General features: G+C 40.7%; 1 protein-coding gene across 3 annotated transcripts in view; it reads right to left on the reverse strand.

Annotated features, from left to right (window-relative positions):
* CARMIL2 (capping protein regulator and myosin 1 linker 2) overlaps window positions 1–16,942 on the reverse strand; it is a 74,276-nt gene extending 57,334 nt beyond the window's left edge. Inside the window, exons 1-7 of one of the 3 annotated variants that reach the window (XM_081202386.1) lie at window positions 16,934–16,942; window positions 16,753–16,899; window positions 16,597–16,670; window positions 14,489–14,577; window positions 12,527–12,577; window positions 9,196–9,255; window positions 6,440–6,561 (exon numbers count right to left, since the gene is read on the reverse strand). In XM_081202386.1, the coding sequence (XP_081058512.1) occupies window positions 6,440–6,561; window positions 9,196–9,255; window positions 12,527–12,577; window positions 14,489–14,577; window positions 16,597–16,670; window positions 16,753–16,899; window positions 16,934–16,938 (548 nt within the window). In that variant the 5' untranslated portion in view covers window positions 16,939–16,942. Of the gene's footprint in view, window positions 1–6,439; window positions 6,562–9,195; window positions 9,256–12,282; window positions 12,504–12,526; window positions 12,578–12,958; window positions 13,260–14,488; window positions 14,578–16,596; window positions 16,671–16,752; window positions 16,900–16,933 lie in introns of those variants that run through there. The other 2 variants (XM_081202388.1, XM_081202387.1) reach the window with 2 other exon arrangements.
* Window positions 16,943–18,219: the final 1,277 nt, after the last annotated feature.

Genomic DNA, 18,219 nt, shown 5'->3' on the forward strand with positions numbered 1-18,219 from the left:
AGATGTTGTGTACTACAACTCCCATCAAACCCAGCCAGAATAGCCAAGGATGATGGAAGCTGTAGTCCAAAATATCTGGACAGTACCAGACTTCCGGTCGGTGCCAGCGCTTAATGGCGGTCCTACCTCCGAGCTCCGGAGAAGGACTGCTTCGCAAGTTTGGGTCTTACCCGCTACGGCGAGCGGGGGACCCCTAAAATCCCAGGCGCTGAAGCCTGAGAACAAGGAGACTCGGTGGGCACCTTCGCGCCCCCCCGGTACCGTGAAAGAGCCTTTTTAAAGGCTACGGATCGACATCGGGAGAGAGCGCGGTGCTGAGAGTCGCTACCCAGCCTGCGAAGTGAAGCCGCGTCGCCATAAGCGGAGAGCGCCGATTCCTTCCTGAAAAGAAAATTTGGACTGAATTCCCGTGAGTAAGAGCTGGACAATAATCGGGACCCTTTAAAATTTTAGAAATTGGGCTAAAAACGGGGAGATTTAAGCAAAGGAAGTCTGCCTCCCCCCGACTGCATGAAAGTGAAAGCAACGGAACTCTAAACTTGCATCCGTTTAAACCTGCTCTTTGATTATATAAACCGGACATTTAGACCTTTGATCTCCCCTCTAGCAAGCAGGGCAGAGGGGAGGTGAATCTGACCAACAACTGCATGACCTATTTGGAGGAAAAAAACCTCTGCTATCTCACCTATTTGAAAGCATGAAACGGTCTGCCTTGTTAGTACACTGAACTGACTTTTTCCTGTGAAGTGATACTTTGACACAAAGTTTCCACAGTGCCTGATCACTGTATATCATAAGAAGAAACAGTATAAACTGGGCAACTGTGGCAATTTGAAGTTATAAGTTTTTAGCAACATTGACTTTGACTGTGTTAATCTCCTTCTTTTTACATCTTGGACTGTCTCCTTTGTTTTTGTATTTGGAAATCCTGTTCTATGGCCATTTTGATTTGCTCCCTCTAGAGGATTAAGTAAAACTTGATGGCCTAAGACAGTGGAATTTTCCAAGGGAGAATAATCCCGTGGGAATTGACCTTGACATGAGTGGCCCACAAGAAGAGATAGTTACAAGAGCCAAGATCAAGCAACAACAACAACAACAACAGCTGCAGCTGCAACAGGCAAAGAAAAGAGGCTCAATTTCAGGCGCAACAGCCGGATCAGCAGGAACAACAGGACAAGACAAAGGAGCAGCCGTCTCTATGGAAGCTGTGACAGAGGCCTTGCTCAAGATAAACCAAACTCTGGAGTCTTTGACAAAACAGACTTCAGAGAACACACAAAATTAACAGAAATATCAGCAAGATTAAACCAGAATACAGAATCTATAAATAAATTGGTGGAGGAAAACGCCACCACGCGCCAAATTGCCGAAGAGGCAAAAGCCACTGCCGGAGAGACACAGGAGAAATTAGAGCCACTTGCCAAGAAGGTCTATGAGCATGGTGCAACTTTGGCCTTGTGGGAGTTACAGAGGAAAGAGAGAAATTTAAAATTAAGACTGATTCCGGAGAATGAAAGAGACAACCTTGTGGAATATTTGACACGGGAGTTTGTGGATTGCTGGGACCTTGAGGAAGACGAATTTAAAATTACGACTGCCTTTAGACTGGGTAAAAAGCAAGATAGAAAGACACCGAGAGACTGCTTGATTACATTCAGATCCAAGGAGGAAAGAGATAAAATATTAGGACTACACTTTGAAAAGGCCTTGCAAATTGGAAATTCAGCTGTACAGATCTTTAAAGACATCCCAAAATATATTTTGGATTTAAGAAACTTCTACAAGGACTTGGTTCTTTTGCTAAAGAAAAATTCTATCCGTTTCAGGTGGGAGTTCCCACAAGGACTGTCATTCGACTATAAGGCAAAGAAAGTGAAAATAAAGACAATTCAAGATAAAGACAAATTTTTGGCAAGATACCAGGAGGACCTACAGAAGGGGACTGTGGACGTACTTGCAGAACAGAGGAGAGCACTGGATATCCTGAATCTCTCGTTTGGACAAAAACCACCACCATCAGAAGAAGAGCAACAACTTGGAGCTGTTGGAGGAGTCTTAAGAAAATAACAAGATGGCTTTGCAATTCCTTAGTTGGAATTGTAATGGACTGAATGGGCCTTTGAAGAGAAGACAAGTATTTCATATTTTGAATAGAGAACAACTGGACTTGATATGTCTACAAGAAACTCATATAACTAGAGCCCACAGGAGATTACTCACAAATAAAAGGCTAGGACAAGAATTTATCTCATCAGACAAAGTTAAGAAGAGAGGAGTGGTAATATATGTGAAGGAGAAATGGGCTCCAAAAATGATATTCAAAGATGAACAAGGGAGATATCTGGCTGTGGAGATACAAGTACAAGGAGAAAAACTTCTAGTTGTTGGAATTTATGCACCAAATGAAGGCAAATCTGACTTCTTTAAGAGACTTCATGAAACTTTGACGGACTATCTGGATTACAATATGATAATCATGGGAGACATGAATGGCGTGGTCTCCACTAATATGGACAAGGCACAAAGACTAACAGTCACTAAAGAAGGGAGACTCCCTAAGACTTTTTTCGAAATGACAGAAAATATGGACTTGATAGACATTTGGAGAACAAGGAACCCTCTGGAGAGAGAGGGAACCTTTTTCTCCCAAGCAATGATGACCTGGACCAGAATTGACCAAATCTGGGTTACTAGTGGACTGGCTCCAAAGATTAAGAAGGTGGAAATCTGCCCAAAAGCTTGCTCCGACCATAACGCCGTGAAGATGGAGATGAAACTCACAATAACTGGTCAATTTAGATGGAGAATGAATGACACCCTCTTTCGAGATAAGGAGATTCTCACGAAGGCCCAAAAGACCCTAAAAGACTATTTTGAAATAAATTTGAGGACTGACGTGGAGAAAAGAGTGATCTGGGACGCAAGTAAAGCGGTTATGAGAGGATTTTTGATTCAACAAAATTCAATAAAGAGGAAAAAACAAACTGAGAAAAAAGAGAAGATTTTGGAAATGATAAAGGAAGGAGAGAGGAAATTAAGAACAAAACCAAAGTCTCAGGACATTTTAAGAGAGATCAAGTTATATCAAACACAATATATGGAATTGATGAACCAAGAGATTGAATGGAAGATAAAGCAAATGAAACAAAATACTTTTGAATCAGCAAATAAATGTGGTAAACTTTTGGCATGGCAACTGAAGAAAAGGCAGAAATTAAATACAGTTACAAGCCTAGAGGTGGATGGAAAGAACATATCTAAACCCAATGAAATTAGAAATTCCTTTTTAAGTTATTTTAAAAAACTTTACACTCAAGGCCCGCAAAATGAAGAAGATATAGATAAATTCCTTGGAAGATATGGACTACGAAACATCTCTCATCAAAGTAAGATGGATTTGAACCAGAGAATCTCAGATCAAGAGATAGAGGCTGCCATTCAGAATATGCAATTGGGCAAATCTCCGGGACCAGATGGACTGACTTCCAGATACTACAAATCGCTGAAGGAATGGCTGACTCAACCACTAAGAGAAGTTTGTAATGAGATTCTTGAGGGAAAAAGGGCACCTGAATCGTGGAAAGAGGCATATATTTCACTCATACCAAAGTCAGAGACTGAAAAGACCCAACTTAAGAACTACCGCCCAATATCATTGCTTAATGTGGATTACAAAATTTTTGCAGACATTTTGGCAAAAAGATTTAAAAGAGTCTTGATGGAGAAGATTCATAGAGACCAAGCAGGCTTTCTCCCTAATAGACACCTAGCAGATAATGTAAGGAATGTAATAGACATTTTGGAAAAGCTAGAGGTGAATATAAACACTAAAGCAGTATTGATCTTTGTGGATGCGGAGAAAGCCTTTGATAATATTTCTTGGAGTTTTATGAGGAAGAATCTTCATGGGATGGGGGTAGGCCAGGGTTTTGAGAATGGTATGGCTGCAATATATTCTGAACAAAAAGCTAAACTGATTGTAAATAATGTTGTGACTGAGGAACTTAAGATAGAAAAAGGAACACGACAGGGGTGCCCAATTTCCCCATTACTTTTTATTTCAGTTCTGGAGGTGTTGCTGAATATGATAAGAAATGACCAGCAGGTCAAAGGTGTGCAGGTCGGAGCTAAACAGTATAAGTTAAGAGCGTATGCAGATGACCTAGTATTGACTTTGCAAGAGCCAAACACTAGTACGAAAAAGGTCCTAGAAATAATACAACAATTTGGCCAGGTAGCTGGATTTAAGTTGAATAAGCAAAAACCCAAAGTTTTAGGGAAAAATCTAACAGATATGGAAAAGGAGAAATTTCAAGAGGAAACAGGTTTGACTGTGGTCAAGAAGGTGAAATACCTAGGGGTTTATTTAACATCTAAGAATGCGAATTTGTATAAGGACAACTATGAAAAATGTTGGTCAGAAATTAAAAAAGATCTAGAAATATGGTCAAATTTGAAACTGTCAATGTTAGGCCGAATTGCAGTAATTAAAATGAATGTATTGCCTAGAATGTTATTTTTGTTTCAGACCTTGCAGATTCTTGACAAGATGGAATGTTTTAAGAGGTGGCACAAAGACATCTCGAAATTTGTCTGGCAGGGCAAAAAGCCCCGAATTAAATTTAAAATATTGACTGACGCTAAAGAAAGAGGGGGTTTTGCCCTGCCGGACCTAAAATTGTATTATGAGGCAGCAGCTTTTTGCTGGCTGAAAGAATGGATGCTCCTCGAGAACACGGACATCTTGGATCTGGAAGGTTTCAACAATGCTTTTGGCTGGCATGCATATCTTTGGTATGATAAAGTTAACAGTGCCTTTAAAAATCACATTGTTAGAAAAGCATTATTTAATGTTTGGATAAGATATAAAGATCTATTGGAAAATAAAACCCCTAGATGGGTGTCACCAGTGGAGGCTAAAGCAGTGAAGAAACTCAATATGGAGGTCGGATGGCCGAAGTATTGGGAAATCTTAGAACAGGATGGAGATAAATTCAAACTACAAAGTCAGGAGAAATTGAAGCATAAAGTAGAAAATTGGTTTCAATATCGCCAAATAATGGAATTTTTTAAACAGGATAGGAAAATCGGTTTCCAGGTGGAAAAATCAAAACTAGAGACCGAACTGTTAGAACCCAATACTAAGAACTTATCTAGAATGTACAACTTGTTGTTGAAATGGAACACACAGGATGAAACAGTTAAATCGGCTATGATTAAGTGGGCTCAGGATGTTGGACATAACATTATGTCAGCTGACTGGGAATGGTTATGGAACACCGGTATTAAATTTACGGCATGTAATGCCTTAAAGGAAAACATTATGAAAATGGTTTACAGGTGGTACATGACCCCAGTCAAACTGGCAAAAATCTATCATTTGCCCGATAATAAATGTTGGAAGTGTAAAGAGACTGAAGGTACTTTCTATCACCTTTGGTGGACATGCCCGAAGATAAAGGCCTTTTGGGAAATGATCTATAATGAAATGAAAAAGGTACTTAAATGTACCTTTTCTAAAAAACCAGAGGCCTTCCTCTTGGGCATTGTCGGCCAATTGGTGACAAAGAAAGATAGAACTTTTTTCATGTATGCCACAACAGCAGCAAGAATACTTATCGCAAAGTATTGGAAGACACAAGATTTACCCACTTTGGAAGAATGGCAGATGAAAGTGATGGACTATATGACACTGGCCGAGATGACAGGCAGAATCCGTGATCAACGAAAAGAGACGGTGGAAGAAGAATGGAGAAAATTTAAAAGTTATCTTAAGGACTACTATAAACTTAATGAATGCTAAAATGTTGCGATTTCCAGAAGCAAAAGGGTACAGGGATACAAGGTTAGACTATAAAAGAGATTAAGATGACAGAGATTAGAAAGTAACAACTGGGAGTTGCTTGTTGAATTATGGGCATTGGGATGCAGAGAGGGGGGGTATGGGGAAGTTCAAGAAAAGAGGTTTATGAAAATATGTTTGAAACTATACATGTATGTCTGTCACTTTTTGTGTTTGTTTGTTTTTCCTAAAAATGTTGTAAAACCAATAAAAATTTTATAAAAAAACAACAAAACAAAATATCTGGACAGTACCATGGTGGCTAGCCCTGTTATATGTTTTATTTAAGATAATGTACCTGATTTGAGCATGCTAATGTGCTATATAATAATAACCACTCCAAACCCATCTAACTAGTTTGGCCCTGGTCACCAGCGTTCAGCCCATATCTTCTAATGTAGGCTGGGGAACCTGTGTCCCACCAGATTTTGTTCGGCTGTAACTTCCATCAGCTCCAGCCAACATAGTTAATGGTCAGAGATGGTGAAAATTTTAGTCCAACAATATATACAGGTCCACAGGTTCCCCAACCTGTTCAAAAGTCTCCAATATATGTACAATCTTGGGCTTTGGTAAACTACATAACCCCCTTACCCAGGTGAAGAAATCGGAAAGATCTTCTTCAGAGATGTGACTATGTGGATGACCATATGCTCCAAATCATCTAATGACAAGAACTCAAATTCAAAAGAAGATTTTTCTGTCTCCACGACAACCTTTAGTTAAGTAGAAGAGAAGACATAAGAGGGGAGATATTTTCTATTTAAAAGTTTCAGTATTTAAACAATAGTTATTATCTCATAATACACACTATTTTAAACAAGGGTACTAAAATAATAATATTTGTAATGATAAATAATTTATAACAAAACATTAATACTCATTTTGTTGTCCAACATACATGAGCTTTTTATTCTCACTATTACTATTAAATTAAAATGAATAATTTTCTTTAGAGAAGGGAGGTATTGTGAAATTATCACAAGCAAAAAAAGGAGATGTAATAACCCCAATTCTCCTCTGGAAAAGAGGACGAGCTACACAGAAGATGCTAATATCATAAAATAATAAAAGAAAAAGAAAAAGAAAAGAATATAATGGAAAGCAAGTAGTAAGGGTATATTAAAAAAAATCCCATACTTTCTATCTAAAGAAAAATCTTCCAGCAAAATGACTAAAATATTGAACATTTGTAAATATTTTCACTCCCCAGGCTCCAAATGTGTCTTTCTCCATACAAGACTGAGTTGATTTTAAAACATTTTATTCCCTGCCCACCCACTGAGATGATCTATATCCTCAGGGAACTTTTTGAAAGAGGGAGAATTACAGGATGTATTATGAGAAAGTGCCTTTTGTTATATCACTGCTGAAGTTAAATAGATGTGGACCTCAGCAATGTCCAAGGTCCTTAAAAGAGCTTTGAGCTTAAGGAAGAATATGGTGTAAGAACACTTGATAACAAATACACCTGTGCTTTAAAAAAGCACACACACAGAAAGGCAGAAGAACCTCAAGCACAGAACAACAAAATACCATGTAGGGGAAAAAAGTGTATAAAAAGAATCTGAAAGCAAAATCTGACACAAAATAAGCCAAATGATGCTTATGGCCCTGTAACCATGTGCGAAGCAACTCTTCTTTCATAGGTCCCAAACTGTTGTCTTCGTTGGTACTGCTCCGGAGGGAAGGTAAACGGCGTTTCCGTGCGCTGCTCTATTTCACCAGAAGCAGCTTACTCATGCTAGCCACATGACCCGGAAGCTGTCTGCGGACAAACGCCAGCTCCCTTGGCCTGTAAAGCGAGATGAGCACCGCAACCCCAGAGTCGGCTGTGACTGGACCTAACAGTCAGGGGTACCTTTACATTAATAGGTTGCTAATACTACTGGCAAACAATTCAAATCTAGGCTAATTTCAAAGTCTGACTCAATCGTCAAACAAACCAGTTTAATATCTCCTTTTTGATTGTTTGTAGAGTTGGGATCTAATAATTATGTTTGCCTATATGCATCATCTTCTCTGTAAGAAACATTGGAAAGGAAAGAAAACATTCCTTCTAAATTTGAGTTCTTATGGTCCCTGCAGTGAAAAATTAGACCTGCTCCATAGCCTCCAATATTTCACATGTGAAAACGAACACATAATGAACACATAAAAAGCAAAAATTGGTGCAAAATAGGGGTAATAAATTTCTAAGAATTGTTAGCAGAAAAGAGAAACAATTGGGATTTTAGCTGCTGAATTGCAGTTCCTAGTTTGTTTGCTTTTTGTTTTATTAAATATAAGGATAAGACTATAACATGAATTATTAATATAAATAAATTAAATATAACTAGAAATAGGTGTTAATGTACTTAACACTTAAGTGCATTACATACAATAGCAACAAGCACAGAATGAATCACTGCTGAATACAAAAATATTAGGCACAAAATAAAAGTGAGAATAATGCGTATGGATTATGCCCAAATGTCTACTGTCTAAGGTAGTAGTCAACATTTTCAGACACCTTTAACCCAACCATACACCTAGAGACCAATTTCTTAATTACTTGCTATATATTTGTAGGGTGGTAGATCAGTCCATGACCCAGGAGTGAGTCCTGACCCACCATTTGAAGACTGATGGTATACACTTATTTCTTCCATATAATGGGTCAGTTAGCTCATTAAGGCATTTGTCCACACTTTATTAAACCAATCAACAATAGAATGTGGTGTAATTCTTTTTTCCCCCTCTTCAATTTGGGGAGTGCCCTTTGATTCTTCAGTAAGCATCAGAAACAGGGTTGTTTTTTTACCAAGAGAGAATGTTGTCTACTGCCCTTTAACTGCTGGACATGAGTAATTTTAATGACAATCGACTGGCTGTTTAATGTCAGAGCAATCAAAAAATTTACTGGCCCCACTTCTGTGCCTTTTACAGTGGTCTGACACACATAAATCAAGCAGCTGAAAGCTTCCCTGTCATTTTATTTCCAGTGCCAATAAAACATCACCTTCATTTCTGTACATCAGTTTTGTTACAGAAGGTACAGAAGTAGACATAGTAAATAAAATGGAATGGAATGGAATAAAATAAAATGGCAACATTAAGGATGGTCTTGTTGGTTTAAGGACATGATTAAAATGAATATTTGGGACCAGTTATATACAAAATCTTGGTCTATGTGCACACATGACAGCTTTGTAGCATTTACTGTGGGGAAAGATTATCTGGCATCTGCCCCCCCCCAAAAAAAAACACTAGACCCTTGCCCCATAGGGAGGGGAGGAAAAGTGTGCTTAATGTCTGTATGGCACAGGGAGAGAATCACAACAGCCTGATCCCAAAAATTTTGCACTCACCCAGTTATCTCCTCCTATCGTGATGATCTGCACAGCTAAGAAGCTGAAGCTAACTTGTACCTGCAGGTGGAAACATGCAAGGGTAGGTAAGTGCAGAGGGATCAGGTAGCCAATGCATTTTAAAGGGAAACCTAAAATGTACACCTGTATGTGTGTGTCCTTCGTAACTGATGCAATGACAATATTTTATTCTTCAGATATTTACCAACACAGAAAATGCTTTCATATCATCTTGTCTTGCATAAGCTGTGAGCACAGCTCTCCTGCAGGTTAAGGTCCCTTCCAACTCTACAATTCTATGAAATAATATGTGTTTTCGGAAGGGGAGAGTTGCACAATAGTTTATACTTTAGCATTTTAAACCAGAAAGTTATATGGAACTCCCTACCTATTGATATTAGGCAGGTGCCATCATTATACTGTTTTCAGACCCTGTCAAAAACTGTTTCGTTTTGGCAACAGTAAAAATATTTGTTTTTAAAAATGTTTTTATTTTATCTATATTTTGATATTATTTTGTCTCCTGTTTTTAAAAGTCTTATTTTTTTACTATTTTGTAATGAATATTTTATGGAAACAGCTTAGAGATTTATTATTATTATTAAACAGTATACAAGGCCTATGGTATAAATAAGTAAGGATGTACCCCTCCCACTTCCCCAGTCAAGAAAGGCCTGAAAGCTGAGCCTCAAAAAAGAAACATGAACTGCATTAAAGCAAAAAGTAGTAGAATTATAATTTTTTTTAAAAAGAACTGAGAAATTTCACTGGTTTGTCATTCAGTTTGTGCCTAGGGTTTGCCTGGGACTCCTGTGGTAATGAAATAGCATATTATGTAACAGTATGAGGGGATTTTAGTTTGGGGAGAATTCCTAACTAATAAAGAAATCCTGTACAATGAACAAACCAAGCTGTTAGACTACACTGAAATGACAAAACTGACCGGAAAGCTCAGGAACCAAGAACACAAAAACTTCAAGAAAGAATGGGAAAATTTTATTTATGTGACCACTGTAAACAGATGAAAACATTAGCAGGATAAAGGTAAAGGTAAAGGTACCCCTGCCCGAACGGGCCAGTCTTGACAGACTCTGGGGTTTGTGCGCCCATCTCACATCTATTGGCCGGGGGCCAGCGCTGTCCGGAGACACTTCCGGGTCACGTGGCCAGCGTGACAAAGCTGCATCTGGCGAGCCAGCGCAGCACACGGAACGCCGTTTACCTTCCCGCTGGTAAGCGGTACCTATTTATCTACTTGCACCCGAAGGTGCTTTCGAACTGCTAGGTTGGCAGGCACTGGGACCGAGCAGCGGGAGCGCACCCCACCGCGGGGATTCGAACCGCCGACCTTTCGATCGGCAAGCCCTAGACGCTGAGGCTTTAGCCCCACAGCGCCACCCGCGTCCCTATTAGCAGGATAGCAGGATATTAATCTCACTTGTAATGTAACAAACACTATGGACAATATGGACAAATACAAAATATAGATTATAAAATAATATGCAGTTTAAAATAGGACCCATGGAGAGGATGGGGGGCGGGAAGTCTCAAGATTCAGAGAAATCTCCTTATGTGGATATGTAGTTGGTATTGTTATAAATTTATATTTGTAAAATCAAATAAAAACTATTGCAAACAAGAAAGAAAAAAAACAAATCCCACATAATGCTAGAATTACACTGTTGGGGATGGGTAATGTCAGGGCTGCCTCAGGTCTCAGCTCACAAAAGACCAACGCCAGGTTCTTCTTATATACAAGGATGTTTATTGCAGTTCATTATTGGTTCCACAACCGAGGCGCGCAGCCCCGCGTCTCTTAGCCTAGACATTTGAAGTCCCCTCTGAATCGGTCCCGCCTCTACACCAGTTTAAGAGGCTTGTGCTAGTCCACCTCTTCCTGTCTTTCCTTTTCCGCAGGGTCTTTCTGCCCCCCTGGGTTCCTTCCCTCCTGCTCTCTCCTGAAGCGGATTCCTCAGATGCCTGTTCCCCCCTCCTTCGTGCTTTGGGGCCAGGCTCCTCCTCCGGGCTCTCTCCATTTCCGCGCGCCTCCACATTTGAACTTGGCGCGCGTTCGCTACCCCCGACCTTCCTCTTGACACTTACACTACTCCCTGTACTACTCTCCGCCTCTTCCGGCAGGACGTCCTGCCCCGATCTCCTTCCCCTGTCTCCTTCCTGCTCCGCTCCGTGTGTCACACTGGGAACTCCACTCTCTTCACTTCGTTCCTGCTGGGAAGCCGGCCCCGATCTCCCACTCCCACTCGGGGTTTCCCTGCTGCTTCCCTGCTCCTGGCAGGTCCCCCCTGTGACCCCCCTTGGCCTGACTAGGGGCGCCCCCTTCTGGGAATCCTCCGATTCACTTGAGAGACTCATGGAAGACCTCAAGTCATTGTCATCCTCTTCCTCACTGTCCTGGGATTCTTCCCCATCGCTCTCCGTCTCCCCCCTCACCTGTGCCTCTGTCTCTGAACCCCTGACAGGTAATAATATGAAGCCACCAAGGCTTCTTGGGCCTCCAGAGACCAATTGAAAATGTGGTATTTTAGTGAAGGGGTACAGTTAGGGTTACCCCAGAAAGCCCTAAAAACTGTTTGTGAATTCCCCCCCCCCAGCCAGGCCTCGGCGTACGCATTTTTAAAACTGCATATTCCTCTAAGACAAAAAGCATGAGCTAAGCAGTCCTCTCTGTAACAAAAACGCTGTAACAAACTCAGAGCTGAGAACAGTAAAGCTTTCGCTTCCCAGAGCCAAGATAACCTTGCCCTGGTACATTGATTTGCAACATACTTCCGGGAACAGAGTCAGAGAACGAAAAGCAACATTTCTATGTAAGAATCTGTGAAGGGGGAGAGGGAAAAAAAAGGGGTTTGAAAAAAGGATAAAACCTGCTTGTAAAATGTTTTCGGTGCGGCCTGTCTTTTGTGAACTGAATCACACAGGTGCCTCTGCCCCCCCCCCATGGCAGAATAAAACGCTCTTTCTCTGGATTAACCCCTTGGTGTCGTTTGGCTCCTTTTGTCTCTGCTCGGGTGCAACAATTATTCCGACCCATGGATTAATAAGGCTACATTAGGAAGGAGTGCTAACCTGACTAGAAGGGCTAACTGCTCTGAGAAGAGAGCCACGAGGGCCTGCTCTGGGGCTCAAGTTCATTTCATTTCATTTATACGCCACCTTCCTATTTATACACATTTCATTTAATTTATACGCCACCTTCCTATATTACAACACACAAAGCTGTTTACAAGCTGAAGAAACAATCTGCAACAAAGAACAAGCTGATCCAATACAAAAAAGTCCTAAGAGAAACCATGGTCAGGGCAGGTCTTACCTTGACCGGGAGTTTCGCCAGCACCACCAGGGCTCGCCAAGGCATCAAAACCTGGATAGCAAGGCAAGGCCAAAGAGAGCAGAGATCAGGAGGAGGAGGAGGAGGCGGCCTAACTGCATTTTCACATACAGGGATTTATGAGAGAAAATGGTGAACAAGGTCTACAAGGGGCTTAAGGACTTACTCTTGCATTTTTTATCAGTAACCATGGGGGGGAAGGGCATAATTTTGCCGGAGGGCCAACTTTGAGAAAGCTGAGAGAAACTTAAGGCCTCATTCCCCAAATAAAGTATTGAATCGAAGGTGGCCACTTAAAACTGCATGATCAAGAACAAGGACACAGAATTGCATAAAATGTACATGTGCTAGTTTATAGCTACAGGTGCAAATTTTCAAAGGATTGCTGTAATTTAAATAAGAAATGCAATATACCTCATCTGTGTTATTTTCCTGGAAAATGAGGTGCTGGAACTCACTGTGAACTCTGGTTCTCTTCTAATGGCAATGGCAGCCCACCTGAGAGGTGCTGGAGCTGAGTTCCAGTGATTTCCGGCTGAAAAAAGCCCTGCATCTCACCGTGAAGGGGGAAGACTGATCAGGTTCTCTGTGTGCCTGATCAGCCTGCTGCTCAGGTGTCATAATTGTGGATTGCCAGCTTCAAGGCACCTGCTATCTTTTCTTAGGGTTCCTCATCTCTGTATTTGGATCAGGCAATCCTTCAAATAGAGGGCTGTCCTTTGCAAAGTAGTTTGTGACTTATTAAGACTATTTATAAGCTGCATTTCAAAGCAAAAGTCTCAAGGTGATTTCCAACAATATAATAACTGTGTGTGTTGTGAACCACCCTGTGATCACCGTAAGGGTAGAATACAAATTTAATAAATAAAACATTTATTAGTAGATTTATTAGTAGATTATTTAGTAGATTTAAACACACACACACCCCAATAACAAAATGGGATGGTAAAACAAACCGTATATGCTTTTGCTAGTCTGAGCCAATTGGAGGAAAGGAAATAAATAAATAAACAAACTGCAATTCTTTAGAGAACCTCAATTTTATTTTATTTTGGTCAGAACAGGTTGCACCTACATTACAGGATCTACTCTGCAGTATACTGCCTAATCTTATATTAAATTTTTACACTTTTGTATCTGTTGTCTCCACTGTTTGTAAAGCTAACAGCAGAATCCTTAAGAATTAAAAATATTTAATTGATTTTCATATTGTTGCCATCCAACCCCGGCCCTTATGATGAAAGGTGGGTAAGAAATCTAAAGATTATGGGTTCTGCTCAGAGGTATTGCTCAATTGAGTTTTAATGAACCTTACTTCCACAAGTTCAAATAGGTAAGTGTGTACAGGACTGCAGACTTAGTTATGCCTTTTCTTTTTCTTGTTAGTCCAATTGAATGTTTCATAAAGGATGAGACTGCAGCTATACCTATATTTCTCCCATAATCAAAAATTTTGCCATTATAAAATAAGAGTCTCTTTGCTTCTGATTGCAAAGCTTAGTTACTTAGGAATAATTTACAGTAACACTAAAATATGTGGAATGTACATCCATGTAAATATGCATAGGAATAGTAAACTTGGTAATCATAGAATTGTGGAGTTGGAAGGGGTCCCAAGGGTCATTTAGTCCAACCCCCTGCAATGCAGGAATAATGTTTACTTGCAAACATACAACTTGAGTAGATATTACAGAGGTGCAGAAGCAAGTACTCAGCAGTACCAGATTACAGTAATTAGAATGGTATACAGAATGCTACCCTAATTCATTATTTCTGTATTGATGGATATTTGTAGTTACTCTTTATCAAGAAAGATCCATGTAAGTGCTGCAGCATGTTGGGATGCATGTGACCTAGGAAATCTTTACAGGCCATGACATTCAGCTGCATGGTGTAGAGACCTGGGAAACATACACAAACCAAAACTGAGCTATCTCTACATACCAGGACAATATTTTCAACTTTGGATTTGATGTGGAGTTGAGCATCCAGCAGGATAACGTCATGTGTGCCTAATAAATTGGTGATGCTTTCTGAAAAAGAGACAAGACGGGATAAATAAATGGCCTGCAGACATGTGGCAGACTCTTTCTTTTACAGGAGCCCCTAAAAGAGGGGAGGAGATCCTTGCCACAGTCTCTAAACTGGGCTTGAGCTTTCATAAAACTTTTCTCGAGCAGAATGGGAACGTGGGAAGTCTATAGAAGACTGTAATTTTTTATTTCTTTTTAAATGTGCTTGAATAAAATTAAGCCAAGTTGCCAAATTCCTGCTTAGAAACTTTGGTAATTAAGCAGTATAAAAATACGTTAAATTTTTATAATGCATAAATGTACATGGGTCAGGGTCACAAAATTTTGCATTCTAGCAGCATGTGTCTATTCAGAAGCAGTCCCAAGTTCAATAGGGCTTACTCCCAGATAAATGAATATAGATATGATTGCAGTCTTAGATGCCAAAATAATAGCAAGGAATATGATTGTTAAGGTGAGGCTGGGCACCGAACCAGGACCAGAGGCTTTGGCAATTGGCTAAAAGTTGTGCTAAAATAAGATAGCTCACTTTCTGCCTTGGGGCAGGGGAAGTCCTCTAAAGGGCCATACTAGATATGTTATCTAAGTATTTTTTGTATTATGCTCATTTGGGGGGGGGGGGAATCAAATGGCATCACCAGGGCTACATGGGGCTGATTGTAGCAGGCCAGCAGGGGATTTCCTTCCATTAGCAGCTACAAAGGAGTGATTTCCCTCAGGACAGAAGCAGAGTGGGGGAAAGGGTTACATTTACCTTCCATGCCTGCTGCAATCCTATCAGTGCCCATCTGTTTTCATTAAAAACAACCACCCATACACCTTTAATGCAAAAATGCATAATATGATAAAACATTTCTTTAAAAAAACACTACTTCCTCAGTTTTTATATTGGGCTACAACATTTGTAGTGTAGCCTTTTTAATCCATGGGTAGGAATAAGTAGAAATGTGAGGAAAGGTGACCACAGAAGCTGGAAGTCTACTTTTGTTTGACCTACTGACTATTGCGTAGTTGGTATTATCATGTCTTCATTATCAGGAGTTTCTAAACTTTCTGGAGTCACCATCAGTGTGTGTAAAATAGTAAAATCAGAGACGTACATAGGCTCCCTTGTGCCCTAGGCAAGGAGCTGTATTGGCACACACACAAATTGTCTCTTGCTACCTTGGCAATCGCCAGCTCTCTCCATCTTTCTTCACAATTTTTGTGGGGGCCAACCTAACCAACCTCTACGTACGTAGGCACCTGAGGAAAATACACTGAGTGCTGAAAAATGTAATTCTGTTTTAGCTCGTGGCAATTTTTGTTTCTAAAAGGTGAAAGATTTATATGATCTGGAGAGAAACCAGAGTATCCAATTTTTGCTTTTAAAGGCAGTGCTAACCATTGCCAGTCAAAGGGAGTTGATACACTGGGCCGTTAATTAAACTCTCAGGCTTGTGAAGCTTGTCAGCTACTGCTTATTAAACTGCAGCACAAGAGTTTCTGTTCAGGCAAGATTGCTCTGAGATTTCAAAGTACAGTAGCTCTTGTGGGCCTTCTTTTAGGCCTTCTAGATTCTTACTGTTTGAGCATCTATATATGGAAGCAGTTGGAGGGAAAGTGCTAGATGACAGGCTACAAGGCCCAGCTCTATTATAATTTTTGGTGTCCCAACTTATTTTATTTTTAAGGTGCAGCTCCAGCCCTCGTGAGTGTAGAAAAATTGGTGCTAGCCAAGTACACCTAATGCATCTGAAGCTTGTCATATTTCTGAAAATTACGAGATTAAAGCACCTGTTTGGTTGCTACCCCTTTCCCTCCATCACCATAAAGCATTATCAAAACTAACATCTCAGTCCCAAAGCCAGAATTAGATTTCAAATCTCTGACCTAGAATTTAATCTGTAAACGGAGAGACATTGAGGAAATGGAGGCAGGTTTTCCACAAAAGCACCCCATTATCAAAAATGACATCCAGAACCAAGGTGACCATAAAGATCTATTGGCCTTTCCTTGCATGACAAACCTTTTACGTACCATGCAGTTCTGCAGGAATCTCCTTGAAAGAGGCAGCCATCTTCTGGATCCTGCTCGAGTAGAAGCCTGGCCTTCTGCAAAAGCATCAGAATGAACACTTGTTTCCGTCAAGTTTAAGCAGGTTACTAACAAGGCGGCAGCTGCCGTGCTTCCTACCTCCTCCTCTTCACCTCAGGGTGCCTCTTCCTGTCTCCCACCCACCTCAAAACATACTGAATAAGAAAACAGGCAGCAGGCAACAGGCAGCAGGCAAAAGTAAAAAAGCAAATTAGTTGAGCACAGCACTGAGTACCAGGGTGAGCTCTTGTTTATTCTATAATGTATCCAAGGAGCAAACAGCATTGTGTGAAACTGGCCCAGCTGAAGAGAAGTCCTGCAGAACTTGGGCAATAAGCACTAAAGATTATTTGGGCAATAAGCACTAAAGATTATTTGGGCAATAAGCACTAAAGATTATTCTCTAGTTTTAACAGCCTGAGGGCAAACTGAAGGCTGCCACTATTTACTGTTGGACCAGCAAAAACAGTGAGCCAACAAACCGATTAGACAAATTCATTATATGTAAGTGCTTCTATATCACAAAAGGGAAAGCAGTAGCCCTCCAGTTGTTCGATTTACTATCTTACTATTCCTAGCTGCTGGCCTTAGTTGCTGAGAATTCAATAATATATAGAGCAGTGTTTTTCAACCACTGTTCCGTGGCACACTAGTGTGCCGCGAGATGTTGAAAAATTCGAAAGATTTTTTTTTAAAAAAAAAGTCAAATTTTCGCCCACTAGGCGGGCGCTGGACTGTGTCCACCCTATTTTCCATCCATCCTGGGTGGGGATCAGATCGGATGGGATCGGATGAGAGCGGACAGGCGGTCCGCTCTCATCCGATTCCCCATAGAGAGCAGCGGGGCTCTGGCATCTCCCTCTCCGCACACAGTGGTGGTGTGCCTCGTGATTTTTTTCATGAAACAAGTGTGCCTTTGCCCAAAAAAGGTTGAAAAACACTGATATAGAGGGCAACAGGTTTCCAATCCCTGATCAGTAGTAGTGACTAACTGAACCTGCAACAAAATGTGTTATCAACTTCTAGCTGTAGTACTCTTCGTGTTCAAAAAATGCAGTGAACCACATGCTTCTTGAGGATGTTCTACATTAGAAGGAATTCAGGCAGGGCATTCCTCTCCTGGGCCCTCATTTTTCCTTTCCAACACTAAATGTTGTTTCTACTAAGCATGCTCAACCCGTTGGGCTAGTTTTTAGTCCCCTGGTTACTGTTATTTTAAATCAGCGTATTTCTAGCTTCCTCTAAGCCAGGGGTCAGCAACCTTCTTCAGCCGTCCCTTAGACCATGTGGTGGGCTGGACTATATTTTGAAGGGGAAAAAATGAACGAATTCCTATGCCCCACAAATAACCCATAGATGCATTTTAAATAAAAGGGCACATTCTACTCATGTAAAAACACGCCGATTCCCAGGCCATCTGCGGGCCAGATTGAGAAAGCGATTGGGCTGCATCCGGCCCCCGGGCCTTAGGTTGCCTACCCCAGCTCTAAGCAGTTGATAATCGCGCTTCTCCATGGCCTCATACCTGTTGGCACTCACCCAAGTTCACTATTAGAAGTAATGATG

Source organism: Podarcis bocagei (assembly GCF_964188305.1).
Source record: "Podarcis bocagei genome assembly, chromosome: 7".
In the NCBI taxonomy this organism is placed as follows: Eukaryota; Metazoa; Chordata; class Lepidosauria; order Squamata; family Lacertidae; genus Podarcis; species Podarcis bocagei.